Below are 14,899 nucleotides of genomic sequence, written 5' to 3' on the forward strand. Positions count from 1 at the left end.
GTTGTGGTGAGTATGGTCACTACTAGCTCATCTTTTGTCAGTAAGCGGGGTGTGAAGAGACCCATTTTAAATCGTGACCTTTTCCTGACTCTAGTTTTTAGATTCTGAATCTAACAGGTGAGTGAAAGTAAAAAAGGTTTTACATAGTCAGTTGTCTGTCGTCACAGAGACAGTGTGTTCAAACTGCGTGCCAACTAATGACTTAACAGGCTCGGTGCTTATAGATGCCCACATCTGTATTATGCAGGGTTTAAAATGGGAATCCCTTTAAATGATGGTTAATTCTAGCTAATAAGCAACCTAGTGCATGAAATTAATGGCATCTCAGGACCGCTTACATCTAAAGGTCATGGTTTGTGTTATCCCTGTGATGCCTTCATAGTGGAGAGGCAAAGTTGTGGTTGCAGTATCAAAGAATCTCACTAGTGGCAGAAGAAGCAGAGCATTAATGGAGTTTGCGACTTTTCAAACAGCTCAACAAATATCTGCCGATAAACTGTTTTTGTGCAGTTTTCCACACAGCAATGTGTCTGTAAGCTAAAGACAGCGATGCTTTACTTCCTAGAGAGAGAAAAAAAATTTATGTGCAACACTGAAGGAAGGAAAAGCATATAAGAAAGAGAGGAAGGAAGAGTAAGATACAAGATTATTTTCAGAAATGGGGACTGCTCAGCAAGTGAAAGTTTATAAATGGGAAATGTAAATCCTGCATGATTGATGGAGACCGTACCAGATTCAAATACTGAGATACTGGATGTATTAATCATGTGCTGCTGAATTTTGTTTTCATTAAAAAAAATTGAAGTTTCTTGCAGAAGAAGTTCTATTCTACTATTTTTTTGTTATTCAGTGGTTGCATGGAAACTGTTTAGTGCACGCTACACGTGTTAGTTTGTGGTATTGTGGTAAAGTTTGCAATGATGCACTATGTTGGACTGGTTACATTAAGGGTAGCAGACGTCAAGCTGTATTTAAGCTGATTAGATTCAGTCTCTGAACTCTACAGTTTATACAGTCTTGTGCAAACTTTTTGAGCCACCCCACATTTCTTGATATTTTCCAACAAGCCAAACTTTTTGTGATTTTTAAAATTGTTTTGAGTGATTGATCTGTAGTATTTCTGAAGGTCTTCCAAAGTTTGTCTTTAGCTCTTTTTCAGTCCAATGCTTGTAACTTGACCATGCAGTACCACCTGGAAAGTGTCTGATTGGCAACAGCTTCATTTTTCAGCATGACAATAGTCCCTAACACACTGCCAATGCAGTAAAAGCACACCTGCATAAAAAAAACAGACAAAGGAAAACTAAGGAATACCAAAATATGGACCTTCACGCATTTTAAAAACTGTTTTCCTATTACACTGTGTTGCCATGTAGGTTTACACACATTTCAGTAAATCTCTACACCTATTTCCCGTTTTCATAGCAAAATATACAAAATGAAAGATGGCTCCAGACTGCTGCACGAGCTCACTCATCTCTACGGGCTGGAAATCAGTCATATAGCTTCTGTAACATCTGCTTATATCTTGTTGAATTCAGTTGGTTATATCCACAAAGAGCATTGAGTTTGGGTGTAGCATCACAGTCTGTACAGACTGTTAATGTACCCCCACCTGCCAAATCCCAGTCTAAAACCACGAGGAAGAATGACAACAAAATCAAATCATTTTAACTTGTTACCCTGAAAAATATCTATTATTTTGAAAACCAAAAGTTAATTGTATATTTTTTTCCATTTATCTCAACATTATTCTGTAATGAACAAAAAGCAAGGAGAAAACAAAGGGTGCCTGTGGGACACGAGACAAAGTCTCCTGGCTATTAAACCTGTAAATTACGCCTCTGCCAGCTGTGTAGGTCTCTAAAAAGGGACAGTTACCGTTGTGTGTGTCAGAGCACCAACCTTTTGTATAAAAAAGTGACAGGTAAGTTTGATTATGAAAGACCTAAATGGAGCCTGATTTATCTTTGCTTGTCAGAATGTAAAGAGAGCAGAAGAGTGACGTAATAATATAAAATTAGAAAGGATGAGAATGATCATTTCAAAATATACTGAAATCACAGTGAGCCTTCTTGCATTGCAGTTAATTATTGTGAAATTCTCACCTGGTTCCTCTTTATGTGCTCCTCAGAGTTGATCAGCTTCACTTCTAGAATTATGCACATAGGTCCGCGAAACTTTAATATGCACTAAATTATTATTTATTTGAAGGTTTTTATGAGTAAATAGGCAGGTGTGTTAAAAATACAGAAACCAGTTATTTTATGTTTTGCTGTTTTAACTTCTGTCTTACCCTGTTTTTCCCTTTCTATTCTCAGTATTAATGAGATTCCTGTATAAATGCCGAAAGTGGCGTGCTCATCACTTTTGTGCGGCCAGACAAGTAGCTGGCAGCCAGCTACTGTGTCCTAGAGGATTATTAATGATCAAGTAGGTGTAAAAATATAGGAAAGTGACTGTGAATGTTCATTTTTGAAGGCACACCCGTGTCTCATCATAATTAGATTTTCTTAACCTCTTAAGCCCCAAGCCTAACTGATCTCCTGCCTTTTGCCCCCGTATCAGGGGGCGTTGGGGCTTAAGAGGTTAAGCTAAAAATAAGAGTTTTGACCGTCTGCCCCCTGCTGGCTGTAAGCTGGTTGTGCAGGCACTTTGTGCTTTCACTGGTGCCTTCCTGACATTAACACCATGCCAAGCACTGAGAATCAGAAGTAAGAAGCTGTCTCGTGTGTCTGTAAATATAGACCAAGCAAACAGGAAATCACTGCAGTGAACAACAGGTGGCATAGTGATAGGTACACTTCCTCCAACGAGCAAACACAAACTGGTGTCTTCCTGTCTCTAACTGAAGGATAATGATAGAAATTTAACATTTTGAGCTGATTCAAAGTCACATGCAGTATTTAAAGCAGTTTTAAAGGAATAATTCAACATTTTGGGATCATTTTCTGCATGTTTGCTCTCTTAGAACACATGAAAGTCATACTGAGCTTTGGTCAGTCAGTTTTTAGTCATAGATGATGACTGTGCTTGATCTAATACCAAACACTATGACGGTTGATGACAGTAGAAACTGCAACACAAGCTGAGTGGGAAAGACAACAGAGGTCCCATCAGATTATTGATTACAAAGCAAAAAAAATAACAGATTTATTGATAACAAAGAAATTAATGCACATTTTGTTTTTTTAATCCAACAACAATTTTATTTGCAAATAATTTGCTCACTCATTGACTGTTAATACAGTGTCCTGTCCATGTGCACAGACTGATATCACCAGAACCAGTTTTTTAAATATAAGCAACAGTTTGAAGCCATTTACTCTGAGAAACGAGTCTCAGAGGAGGATGTTTGTAACTCTTCCCTCGACGAAGGTTTTCTGTAACACTTTTTTTTTTTAATCGCTAAAAAGATTTAAAAGAATTCTTAAACATGAAATGTATTCTCTGGAAACAATGTCCAGCCCGCTTCTCCGATGTTGTTAATAAAAACTAAAGTAAAGATTAACTGGACAATAAACAAACACTCCCAAACTGAGCACCGAGCAGCAGTGAAACTTGAATCAAAAACACGTGTTTCGCTCACAGCGACCAGCATGCTTCAAAAAATGCAAATGTAGGTGAAAGGTCCAGCTTGCATTGCACTTTTCACACCTTGACTAGCATTTAGTGGAGTAGTGGTCAAGTGCATGCCGGCAAGCCAGCATCTTGCACGCTAACTTCAGGTGACCACAGAAGGCTGGTAGCTAACCAAACCAAATCTTTTCCTGACCCAAACCCAAAAGTTAGTTTGCAAACAACAACCGGTGTAAACCGTACACATAAAGTCCACAATCTGCATTCACAAGCTACTAAAACAGCTGTTCCTACTCAGCTGTTCATAAACACAAATTGTATAATCAGCCAACTGAGGTGAAATTTTAAAAAATTCAACATGAAATTAATTTTCAACCAAAGCTAGTGTCAACTCAGATAGGTGAGGCTGTCTGCTGTGGCCACCCCTTGTAACATGAGTGTAAGTGAAAGTAGCTTTAATGAAAGAAATCTAGGCCTTAAATGGTGAAATGGGAATGCAAGGAAAGATTTATTTTCAACATAAAATCTGCTGTTAGTAAGAAACACATCTCAGGAGGTGAGAAATTGAAACTTTGCTGTGAAATCCTGTGTTCTTAGCGGCGTCTCACCACTCTGTCCACAGAAGCCGAATAAAACTGCACCTTTTTCCATTGTTTTTTCTTCTTCTTCTTCTTTGAAATTAAAGTTGTAATACATGTTTCAGATGCTGTGGGTCACACGGACGGAGACCCGGAGTCCGAGTGTGAGAGAGAGGGTCTGTTCACCCTCCACCAGCGACGCGGCGCCATAAAGCAGGCAAAAGTTCACGTGGTCAAGTGTCACGAGTTCAGCGCGACGTTCTTTCCTCAGCCAACCTTCTGCTCTGTATGCAAAGAGTTTGTTTGGTATGCAAAAACCCAAGATGTCACAAATCTTCACATTAGTCTTTTTTTTTTCCCCAATCGTATTAGTCATTTCATCTCTCTCTTTCTTTCCACTGCAGGGGTCTTAACAAGCAGGGTTACCAGTGCAGACGTGAGTGTCAGTTCATTGTCCTGTAATTTACCGATTAGCCTTCGTAACTCTTCCTCACGTGGTTATTCTCTGTCTTTTAGAGTGCAATGCAGCAATCCACAAAAAATGCATAGACAAAGTTATCGCCAAATGCACTGGTTCAGCCATAAACAGCAAGGAAACAATGGTGAGTGTCTGCTTCACATGATTTGCTTCATGACGCTGCACATCTCTTCCAGTCCAACACAGAGCGTGTAAGAAGTGTGTGAGCTTATGGTTCTGATGCTTACTAATGAAAGAGTTGCTATGTGCCAAGGTATCACCACACCAGGCGCTCCGGTCTCATGTCATCTTCTTCCCCTCGTTTCACTTCCTCCTCAGCTCCATGTCAGCGAGAGTTCATGTGTACGAAAGCATGAGAGGATTTAACGCCAATAAATAAAGCTCGCGTTTACATATGAGAGGTGTTTGGTTACTGACGCCTTCCGTGTCAATCTGTGTGCAATGTGTTTTTAGATCCACAAGGAGCGCTTCAAGATCGACATGCCTCACAGGTTTAAAGTCTACAACTACAAAAGTCCCACCTTCTGCGAGCACTGCGGGACTCTGCTGTGGGGGCTCGCCAAGCAGGGGCTCAAATGTGAGGGTGAGAGGCGGGAGTTTTTTGTTTTGGTTTGTTTGTTTTGTGTGATTTTATACTTTTTTTTAATGTCTGCAGGGTAAGACAAAACACAGCAGTGACATTGCAGACATAAAGCCACAAATACAGTGTCATAACAGAAATTTTTCATAACACAACACTACGCCATTAAATTTATTTCAAGCTCAGTTTAGGAACTGAAAGGTCCTGGTTTAAGAGTTAAGGAAAATTGATGCTGGCATACTGTTAAAGACTAAGACTGATGGTCGTTTAAGAGTAGAGCCTCTACTCCTCCACATCAAAAGGAGCCAGTTGAGGTGGTTCAAGCGTCTGGCCGGGGAGCCTCCTGTTCCCCTCCTACGTGAGGCGTTTCAGGCATTCTATTCCATATACTGGGAAGAGACCCTGCAGCGACCCAGGACACATTCCCAGGCTGGTTTGGGAATGTGTCAGTGTCTCCCCATGGAATAATTTAAGGCAGCCGGGGCTTGGTTGCATGGATGGATCATTGAAAATAAAGCACTATAGCTCAGCTGAGTCTAGAGGACTCATTGCTCTGGCAACGCCCTGCTCCAGCATCCTAATGGTACGATCTCGGTCAGGTTGCCCCAGTCATGGCATTCTTACAGATGTCATTTCCTCCAAACTTCTGGTGCTTGGTTATACAGTTGAGTGTGTTTGACAGAGGAGTGGTCATGTGGGATTAGTTGGATGAAGGTATTTTGACTTCTTTACCAAAAATTGTGTTTTGAGACACAAGACTAAGTGACAAAAAGCAAATTAAAATGGCACAGTTTTGACTGACATTACAAGCTCTGTGGTATTCAGTCTTTTAATTCTTAACTCTAAAATTAGTCCCGTTTTTCTGGGAGCTGCCTTTCAGCACAGTTGATCAGAAAACCGCCGAGCAGCAGGGAAACCCCTTTGCCAAAAGATTAAATGTTCTAGACAACATTATGCAGATATCTGTGGGTTTTAAATGGCTTACGTTGCATTGCAAATGTTTCCTTATTTTGGACTTTTAAGGCCCGAATCATCGATTTTTAGGAAGAAAGAGTATTCGTCAAAGAATTTTGCAGCAGTGGCTTTCACAGGTTACCACGAAAGGGTTTCTTGGTTCGGCACAGCTATATTACTCCTTCACAGCACCATCAACACACTCTGAAACACATGCAGCAAGCAAACTATGGAGCTCCCTTACCTTTATCTGAAAAATTCAACTTGACAAAATTTGATAAAACATGGTTTTCACCACATAGATATGATCATTTAATCCACAGCATTACTCAATATATTTCCAGTAGCTGAGACAACAGTGGGCGTTCAAACCTTTCCCAGCATAAATATGCGCTGCATGTGTTGGCCTGTTGAACAGAAACACGGTGCAGCTGCCGCAGCAGGTGCAAAGTATAAAGTTCTCCCTGTGAAATTAATCATATTTCCAGTACAAGCCAGCTGACTGAGGGGTCAGGAATGGGAAAAATTATTATTGTGGATGTGTGAGAGTTTGCTAAGAAACAGCACAGTTATATAAGGAACATGTGCAAACATTAAAGAATGTGTGACATGAAAAAAAGGTATCAAGTGAAAAAGAAATTGGACTCTTTAGCAACATTTTTCACATAGAAGTGTGCATTTTTCTGTCATTGTCATTATAAATTTTAATATTGCCCCATTCTGAAGTACAAGCTGAAACATTACATTTTGCATAACTAATAACAGTGTAAATATTGCCATCTTGCACTGCTTTAAATGTTCCTTATGTGTTCAACTGAGTTTACATTGTGTTTGATGTTCAGAATGCAGCATGAACGTCCACCATAAATGCCAAAAGAAAGTGGCTAACCTCTGCGGGGTCAACCAGAAACTGATGGCTGAAGCTCTGGCAGTCATCGAGAGCAAGCAGCAGGTGAGACAAACAAACCTTCGGTACATGAAGCTGTGCAGTCTTTCAGAAATGCCTTCAACCAGTTCAATTGTTTTCTCGTTTATATGCTGCTTTTAGTGACTTAAACACCTCTTAAAAGGGACCTGTTCTCCTCAGTTCCAGCTGAGTAACTTTGCATGATTAAATAATCTGATGAAATAATCTGGGGGTGACTGTAGCTCAGGAGGCAGAGCAGGTCACCCTACTGATCGGAAGGTCGATGGTTCGATCCCTGGCTCCTCATTTACCAATCCCAATTTATCTGATACTGAGTTTTGGTGATGCACCTCAATTCATCCTTGATTAGAAGCAAGCAGTTTTAACTTCTCCTCCTTTAAGCCAACTTTCTGATTGCTCCTTGCAAAGAGAAGACTTGAATAGCACGAGATATTCCATCTCTGTGACATCATGCACATCTAACAGGAAGACTTCATTATATGAAACTTTGTTGAGAAGATCTAACATAAGACTGTGTAACACTAGATAACATAAGAAAAAGTAAAGCAAATAAGAAAACAGATAATATTGTCCCCTTTAATACTAGTAATTAAGGAATATTTTACTGTGGAAAACTTCATTTTGAAACTGGATCTACCTTTTGCTTTAAGGCGAGAAGTACCAGAGACAGTGACATTATTGGTCGGGAAGGTCCAGTAAGTGTTGCCCAGCCGGGAGTGGTGCGAGCACCATCCGGGCTAGTTATGGGTTTACCAGCCACAGCTACACCTGCAAGCAAAGGTATGCAACTTCTAAAATGTTCCTTTCCGTTAGGCAGGGATACATACTGCATACTTTATGTCATTTGTGTTTCTCAACCTGCTTCTTGTAGCAGATTATCAGGGTGTTTCATGGGAGGGACCAGGAGATGTCAGCAGGTCGGTCAGCGAGGTGCTTCCAGAAGAGCCTCTGTACGCTGTTCCGAGGAAAGATCACCAACCCAAATTTACCATCGACGACTTCACCCTGCACAAGATGCTCGGGAAAGGCAGCTTTGGCAAGGTAGCAGAGGCGAAAAGTACAGCACGGAGCAGAGCGTGCACGAAGATGTGGCATCTTTGTCATGTTACTTTATATATCAACATTTATATTATATTTATATTTACATCAATATGTAAAAAAACATATTAACAAGAGCATTCAAAGAGCACAACTCCCCCGAAGGGCAAGGGCTGTAGTAGAACCTTTTATTACAACATGCAGATGTCTGATCTTTGACCTATGACCTTGGAGCATTACATACTAAAATGGTGTACTTTATTATCTTTACCCATATAATTGGAGCAGAATTTGCTGAAATCCTCTACAAGCGTGACGTTTTAAGATATTTTGGTGCAGTGTGTGAATTTGTGAACTTTATGGCGTTATTGTGACATCATAGGGCGTCGTATTAAAATGTAAAATTTGTTTTACAGCTCTCCACGTGTTCTTTCATATGATATATTACTTGACATGGTTTAAAGTTTTCAATGACATTCACATTTGGTGTGATCTTGACCTTTTCATCAAAACTGAATATGCCCGAGCTGTTTTTGGTATCTACCATCACAAAAAAATTAAACATGATATCTTGAAAACTGTGGATGCTTAACTGCTAACAAAGAGACAAACAAACAGAAGTGATTACATACTCCCTTCCCTTAAAAACTGCATGCAACAAAAACAAATTATTGCCCTTTTCTTAGTGGAATTTCTATAAGAACACAGTGGGGGGGGGGGGGGGGGGGGAGCGTTTTCTGCAAATGTGTCAAAGCATCATATTTTAGTCATTCTTGCTAGCAGCTTCACACAGCACGGAGGGCTTTACACAGCACTCTGAGGCTTGTGGTTGTGTGTTGTGCAGCCAGTTTCCACTGAAAACCACCTACTTCTTGTTACTTCAAAGTCTTGCAACACAAAGAGCTAGCTATGGTAAATGAGTGGGCAACAGGCTACAACTCTATATGTCCAAACTAAACACGTTTTTTTAAAGCTTTTTATTTGTCCTTCGTCTTCTCCAGGTGTTTCTAGCAGAGCTGAAAAGGAGCGGGGAGTTTTTTGCAGTAAAAGCTCTGAAGAAAGACGTGGTGCTGATGGATGATGATGTTGAGTGCACCATGGTAGAGAGGAGGGTTTTGTCTCTAGCCTGGGAAAATCCCTTCCTAACACATCTTTACTGCACCTTCCAAACTAAGGTGATGACCCATGTACACTTGTGCAGTCATTGCATGCAAGTAGGTAGCCACTGAAAATAATTCTCTGGAAACAAATATACCCCTGACCTCTGTGTTTTCGCATCCAGGAAAACCTGTTCTTTGTCATGGAGTATCTGAATGGAGGGGATCTTATGTTCCACATCCAAAACTGCCACAAGTTTGACTTGCACAGAGCCACGTGAGTCAAAAGACGCAGCTCTCACAGTGACACACGACTGTAGTTTTGCACTGTTTGGGTCTGGATGTAACCGCCAGGTTTGAAAAGAGCCTTCACTGCAGATGTGCCTTTAACCTGCATGATTAATCATTACCAGCATGGGGGCAAAAAAACATCCATATACCTCAGTAAACTATTTTCTAATTGAGTTTTTGGTTTCCATCACTAGTTTCACATCATATTTAATAGAAAAATGACACTCATTTAGGAAATTACAGTCCAACTTAGTGGAAAATAGACAAAGCAAGAGTTGATTGACCCCTGAATACACCCGACGCCACATTTGTAAGCATCCCAGAAGCTGCTACACAGAGTACGCAACGAGGGTAGGAAGTCAGATATAAAAGCAGCATGGAGAATGTGGTCGATTTTCAAAATAAAATACCCAATGCAGACTAAATGTTCCACTTCTGACACGCCTGTGGTGTGACTTGATGCAGGACTGAGACATGCGTCAGACAAACATCTGGTGTACTTCAGTGGTTAGAATGCGTCTAACCACTAAAGTACAAGTAACCACTTGGGATTGAGAATTTGCTACCAAATGGCCGTGCATTGTCCTTGGTTTCTTGGTCTTGTTTTCTTGTTCGTCACAATTGGTTTTAATAGATCTAATCTCTATAAACATATTATCTGGTTATCTATAGATTGCCAGTGGTTTTCATTTTTAGTGCAAATTCTACATTTTAGCATCCTTTAGTTACACGTGGGTAAATAGTCTGTGTAGAGAGCAAATAAAGGGGCTTACAGATATACAATCTGGAAGCCACCGGTTGCTTTTTTTTTTATCTATCTGCATTAGTAAAGCATGGCTATCAGTCCTGGAAAAATGACTACCCCAGAAGCTAAGGCCCCCCTCAGGCTTCAAATTTCCAGTCTCTTATGGGGATTTTTTATGGTGCTCATGTTAATTTCTATATACAGTCAACATGTGATCCTTATTTCTGTGACATAATTATCTTTTAAGTTTGTTGATTTTTTTTTGGTTTGCCTATTTCAGAATTTCAACTAGATTGACCTAGTTTGGCCTAAATCTGATCACTCCTGTGAATTTTATCCTCTCTTCTCACATACACCTGTGTCTCCTTACAGCTTCTATGCAGCTGAGATCATCTGTGGGCTCCAGTTTCTGCACTCTAAAGGAATTATTTACAGGTAGGCGCTAAGTGAGAGCCAGAAGCAGGACTGAAATTCATGGCACGTAATATATAGTCCAAGAGGAATCATTTTCTTGCACCTCTGCAGAGATCTGAAACTGGACAACGTGCTGCTGGACTCAAATGGTCATATAAAGATAGCAGACTTTGGCATGTGTAAGGAGAACATGCAGGATGACGTACGGACCTCCACCTTCTGCGGGACCCCAGACTACATCGCCCCAGAGGTGACATCTTTTGCATGCTGTAGTAATGTAAATGTTGTAATAAACTGGTATCCTTTTGATTAAAAGGATCAATCAACAACAGCTGGCCACCAAGTGATACGCATAAACGTCTAAATTCTAGAGACGTCTTAAAGATGGCTTTTGATGCTAGGTCTGTACATTTATATTTGGACTCTGTTAGAGTAGCTTTTCTTATACAGGCTATTGTGCAGCCCCTGAGTGAAATAAGCCTCTAAGCTGCCCCTTTAAAATAACAAGTTAAACCACATTTTAAAATATTAAAGAGTAGGAAAAACTGTAAGCTGATAATCTAGGACAGAGGTGTCAAACATATGGCCCCAGGGACCAGAATCAACCACGAAACGATTAAATCCAGCTCACTAGACAGTTTCGGAAAATGTGAATGAGCACATGCATTTTGGACTTTTAACAGTATTTGCAAGTTTTACAGATTTCCTGCTGATAAAGACCTCCCCCACAGCCATTCACACTTCTCCAGCGTAACAAAGCAATAGATCAACAAAAAAAAACATTTTTACCACAATCTTATTATTATTATTATTATTATTACTACAGGATATTCTGGGCAGTGAGCTACTTTTTCTGCAGTTTTACACATTACTTACTTACAAATCAGTCCCAAAAAGTCGTGCTGACAGATACTGCAGCATTTCTCTGTCATATAGAAAAAACTGAGCTATACTAAAATTACACTTCTTTTTTATATACAAGGATATCTAAGGCAATTAGTGTGTGGTTAAACTTATTTACACAGACAGAAAAGGGAGTTTCCTTGGTCTAGCCCGCTTAAAGATCACAGTGGGCTGTATGTGACCAAGGACGTAAAATTAGTTTGACATCTAGAGCAATCTAAAACCCAAGATCTGACTGATAAGGACTTATTTTCAAACGTTATTGGCCTCATTCTTTAAAACTCTGGCCATTTAAATGTGAACATCTGCCACTGTAACAGTACGCGCATGACAGAAAATAAGAAAAACCCACTTTAACTTGTTCATTTTACCAGTTTGTGTGATCTTTATGTATCAGATCCTGCTGGGTCAGAAGTACAACAGCTCTGTAGACTGGTGGTCATTCGGAGTGCTGCTGTACGAGATGCTGATCGGTCAGTCTCCGTTCCACGGCCGCGATGAAGAGGAGCTGTTTCAGTCCATACGGACAGACACCCCCATTTATCCCAACTGGCTCAGCAAAGCTGCAAAGGACATACTCATCAAGGTCAGACAAGTGCTTCAGTGGCCAGTTTAAATAAGATCAAGCAGGAAGAAAAGAAAGCAAGGATCTGGTCTTTAAATTGATGAAACTGATTCTTACTGAGTTTCCTGTATGTTCATTAAATGCATACATATAGCTCTCGAGGCCCTATGGCTAAACCTCTGTGCATTTGTGCCTCAGCTGTTTGTGAGGGAACCTGAGGAGCGGCTGGGAACCAAAGGAAACATCAGACAGCACAGTTTCTTCAGCAGCACAGACTGGAACGCCTTAGAGCAACGGCAGGTGCCAGCACCCTTCACACCAACTATAGTAAGTACAACAGGGAACCACTTACTCAACATATCCACTATTGTTCTCAGTTAAAAACTGGTAGCTAGTAAAAGCCGTTTGGCTGATACGGCCGACGGGTGAAAGTAAATATCATCTAGAAAGTTGTCGACACAGTAATTGACTATAGTGGCTATTTTCAAACTTCAGACTGCTGTACATGTTTGCAGACTGGAGTCTGCATCGAGAGCCTTACTGTCCTTACTTTAAGTTTGTTCGCAGCCCATTTGGGGACCACGGCCCAGCCTTTGGAAATCACTGCAGTATTTACTTGTTAATCTACTCGCTGGTGTATGAAATATTGCATTTAATTAAATATTTGCCCTTCATCCTCGCAGACCTCACCCAGCGACTGCAGTAATTTTGACAAAGAGTTTATCAACGAGAAGCCCAGACTATCGTGTGCCGACCGCACGCTTATCAACAGCGTAGACCAGACGATGTTCAGAAACTTCTCCTTCGTTAATCCTGGCATGGTTCGGATCGCAGCACGCTGACCACCGGACAAAAAATGGCTACAATCTACAAACACGCTGCTCAGTCACAACCAGCAGAGACTTTAACTGGAACCCAAATGTGGCAAAACTCACATAAATGATGATGCAAACCACTAAAGGGGTATAAACCGATACAACCAAACTGTGACCGGATCTTTAACTTTCACACAAATACCTTTAAAATGTACCTGTAGTCAACTTTGATACTTTAGAGTTTAGTTGACTAAAGGCGTACATTTTCTTACAGTGTTATTCTGACAGCATGCAGTTGGTTTGGTTTTATTCTGTCATAAAACTATTCACACATTGCACAGTTGTGCAAATATGTGCAAATATTAAAAAAAAAAAAAAAAAAAAAGAAAGAGAAAGTGTGCATCTTCCATGTCTTGAGGCATGTACTGTGAAGCTAGATTTGGGACTTAGCGAGGTAACTTCAGGCTTAAGTCTAGTTTATATGGAGTCAGGAAGCCAGTTCTCATCTTACCAAAGCCAGATGATACAGACCTAACCTGCTCCAGAGCATGTTACATTTGGGACTCATCACTTCCTGAAAAAAAGCACCACTATTTCTGGAAGAGCCCTCGTACTAATTATTTTTACTCATATTTCCTGTCTTTCTACGACAAGCATCAATAAGAAAATCAGATCTTGAGGAACAATTTCATTCCTGTTTTTTTCTGCAAGCAATAGCGCACTAAATCCCTGTAATTACCGGCAGCTAAAGCTCGCTGAGGGAAAAATATGTAATCTCCAACCAACTGGGGAGGGGCTGCTTTGTGAATTTGGTTGCAAAGGTGTTGGATCAGAAATCTCCCTCTCGGATGAAGTTCTTTGTTCATCCGTAGTTTGCACTGAAGATGCTAACTTGTCTGCAAATGCTCAATGAGTGACATTGCACCTTAAACGTGTAACTTTTACTTTGAAGCAGAACTGTTTATATCACCCTTTCAGAGAGTTTGTAGGCAAGTTGGTGTCCTTTAAGCTAACTGGCCACAGTAATTACAAGGTTTTTAATGCAACACCCTGTACCTCATTGCAACCACTTTCACCTAACAGCCAGCAACTTCCAGCAAACCATCGCCAACTGGTCAGGGAATACATTTTTACCGAGTGACCTGTGGTTGCCGTTGGTGATGCTGACTGACCTCTAAGCCTGCCCGACTGAGGCCTAATGAATTCAGTCCTTTGGCCAGTAAACTGGGTTCATTAACCTTCAAGTGATTGTAAAGTCCAGCCGGATATTTATGTGCCATTGAGATTTTTTTAAATCTAAAAAATGTGTCCTACCGTGAATCATCTTCTCCTACAATTTTTCATATTTGTTTTTTTTCCCCAACCTGAAATGGTAAGGATGAAAGTTGTATGGAAATGTGTTTTGTTTAAAAAACAAAACAAAAACATTATAGGCTTAATTTTATTGTAATTTTCAACTTTTAATTACTGCACTGTGATGTTTTGCCAACAGACCTAGAGCAGCAAGATTAACGTCTTTTTGCACACAAATTATTTCATAATTAATTACATTAGAACATTTTAATACATCTATTGTTGGTAACGGAAACAGGGTAAATAGTAATAATCACAAGTAGAGCCTTTAACTCTCCACACTTTTCTAACAGTATATTTTATTCTTCCTTAATAAATGGAAGAATAAAAAAATAAATAAATGGAGTTTTGCTGCTGGTATAATGATCTTTTCAACTTTTTCAAAGTGGTAGATCTGTCCACATGTGTCATTGGTCATATGCTGTCCTGTGAAGATGCTAATAGCTACCTTGGGAAACCCTGAGTGGGCTTATCCATTTTATAATTACCTTCGATTGCAGTGTTATTGTAAATGAAGACAGATACGGTAAGCTGAAGTTATTCGGTAATACAGGCCTCCTACTTAATGGGCTGTGTGTTTA

General features: G+C 40.2%; 1 protein-coding gene across 3 annotated transcripts in view; it reads left to right on the forward strand.

Annotated features, from left to right (window-relative positions):
* prkcq (protein kinase C, theta) overlaps positions 1 to 14,390 on the forward strand; it is a 34,294-nt gene extending 19,904 nt beyond the window's left edge. For 2 of the 3 annotated variants that reach the window (XM_085137441.1, XM_085137443.1), the window contains 14 exons: positions 4,283 to 4,463; positions 4,562 to 4,593; positions 4,674 to 4,759; positions 5,089 to 5,218; positions 7,012 to 7,121; positions 7,748 to 7,877; positions 7,969 to 8,138; positions 9,137 to 9,310; positions 9,418 to 9,509; positions 10,641 to 10,703; positions 10,794 to 10,932; positions 11,983 to 12,171; positions 12,349 to 12,477; positions 12,834 to 14,390. In XM_085137441.1, the coding sequence (XP_084993567.1) occupies positions 4,283 to 4,463; positions 4,562 to 4,593; positions 4,674 to 4,759; positions 5,089 to 5,218; positions 7,012 to 7,121; positions 7,748 to 7,877; positions 7,969 to 8,138; positions 9,137 to 9,310; positions 9,418 to 9,509; positions 10,641 to 10,703; positions 10,794 to 10,932; positions 11,983 to 12,171; positions 12,349 to 12,477; positions 12,834 to 12,992 (1,784 nt within the window). In that variant the 3' untranslated portion in view covers positions 12,993 to 14,390. The remainder of the gene's footprint in view (positions 1 to 4,282; positions 4,464 to 4,561; positions 4,594 to 4,673; positions 4,760 to 5,088; positions 5,219 to 7,011; positions 7,122 to 7,747; positions 7,878 to 7,968; positions 8,139 to 9,136; positions 9,311 to 9,417; positions 9,510 to 10,640; positions 10,704 to 10,793; positions 10,933 to 11,982; positions 12,172 to 12,348; positions 12,478 to 12,833) is intronic. The other variant, XM_085137444.1, reaches the window with a different exon arrangement.
* Positions 14,391 to 14,899: the final 509 nt, after the last annotated feature.

Source organism: Neolamprologus multifasciatus, chromosome 17, assembly GCF_963576455.1.
Source record: "Neolamprologus multifasciatus chromosome 17, fNeoMul1.2, whole genome shotgun sequence".
Taxonomy (NCBI): domain Eukaryota; kingdom Metazoa; phylum Chordata; class Actinopteri; order Cichliformes; family Cichlidae; genus Neolamprologus; species Neolamprologus multifasciatus.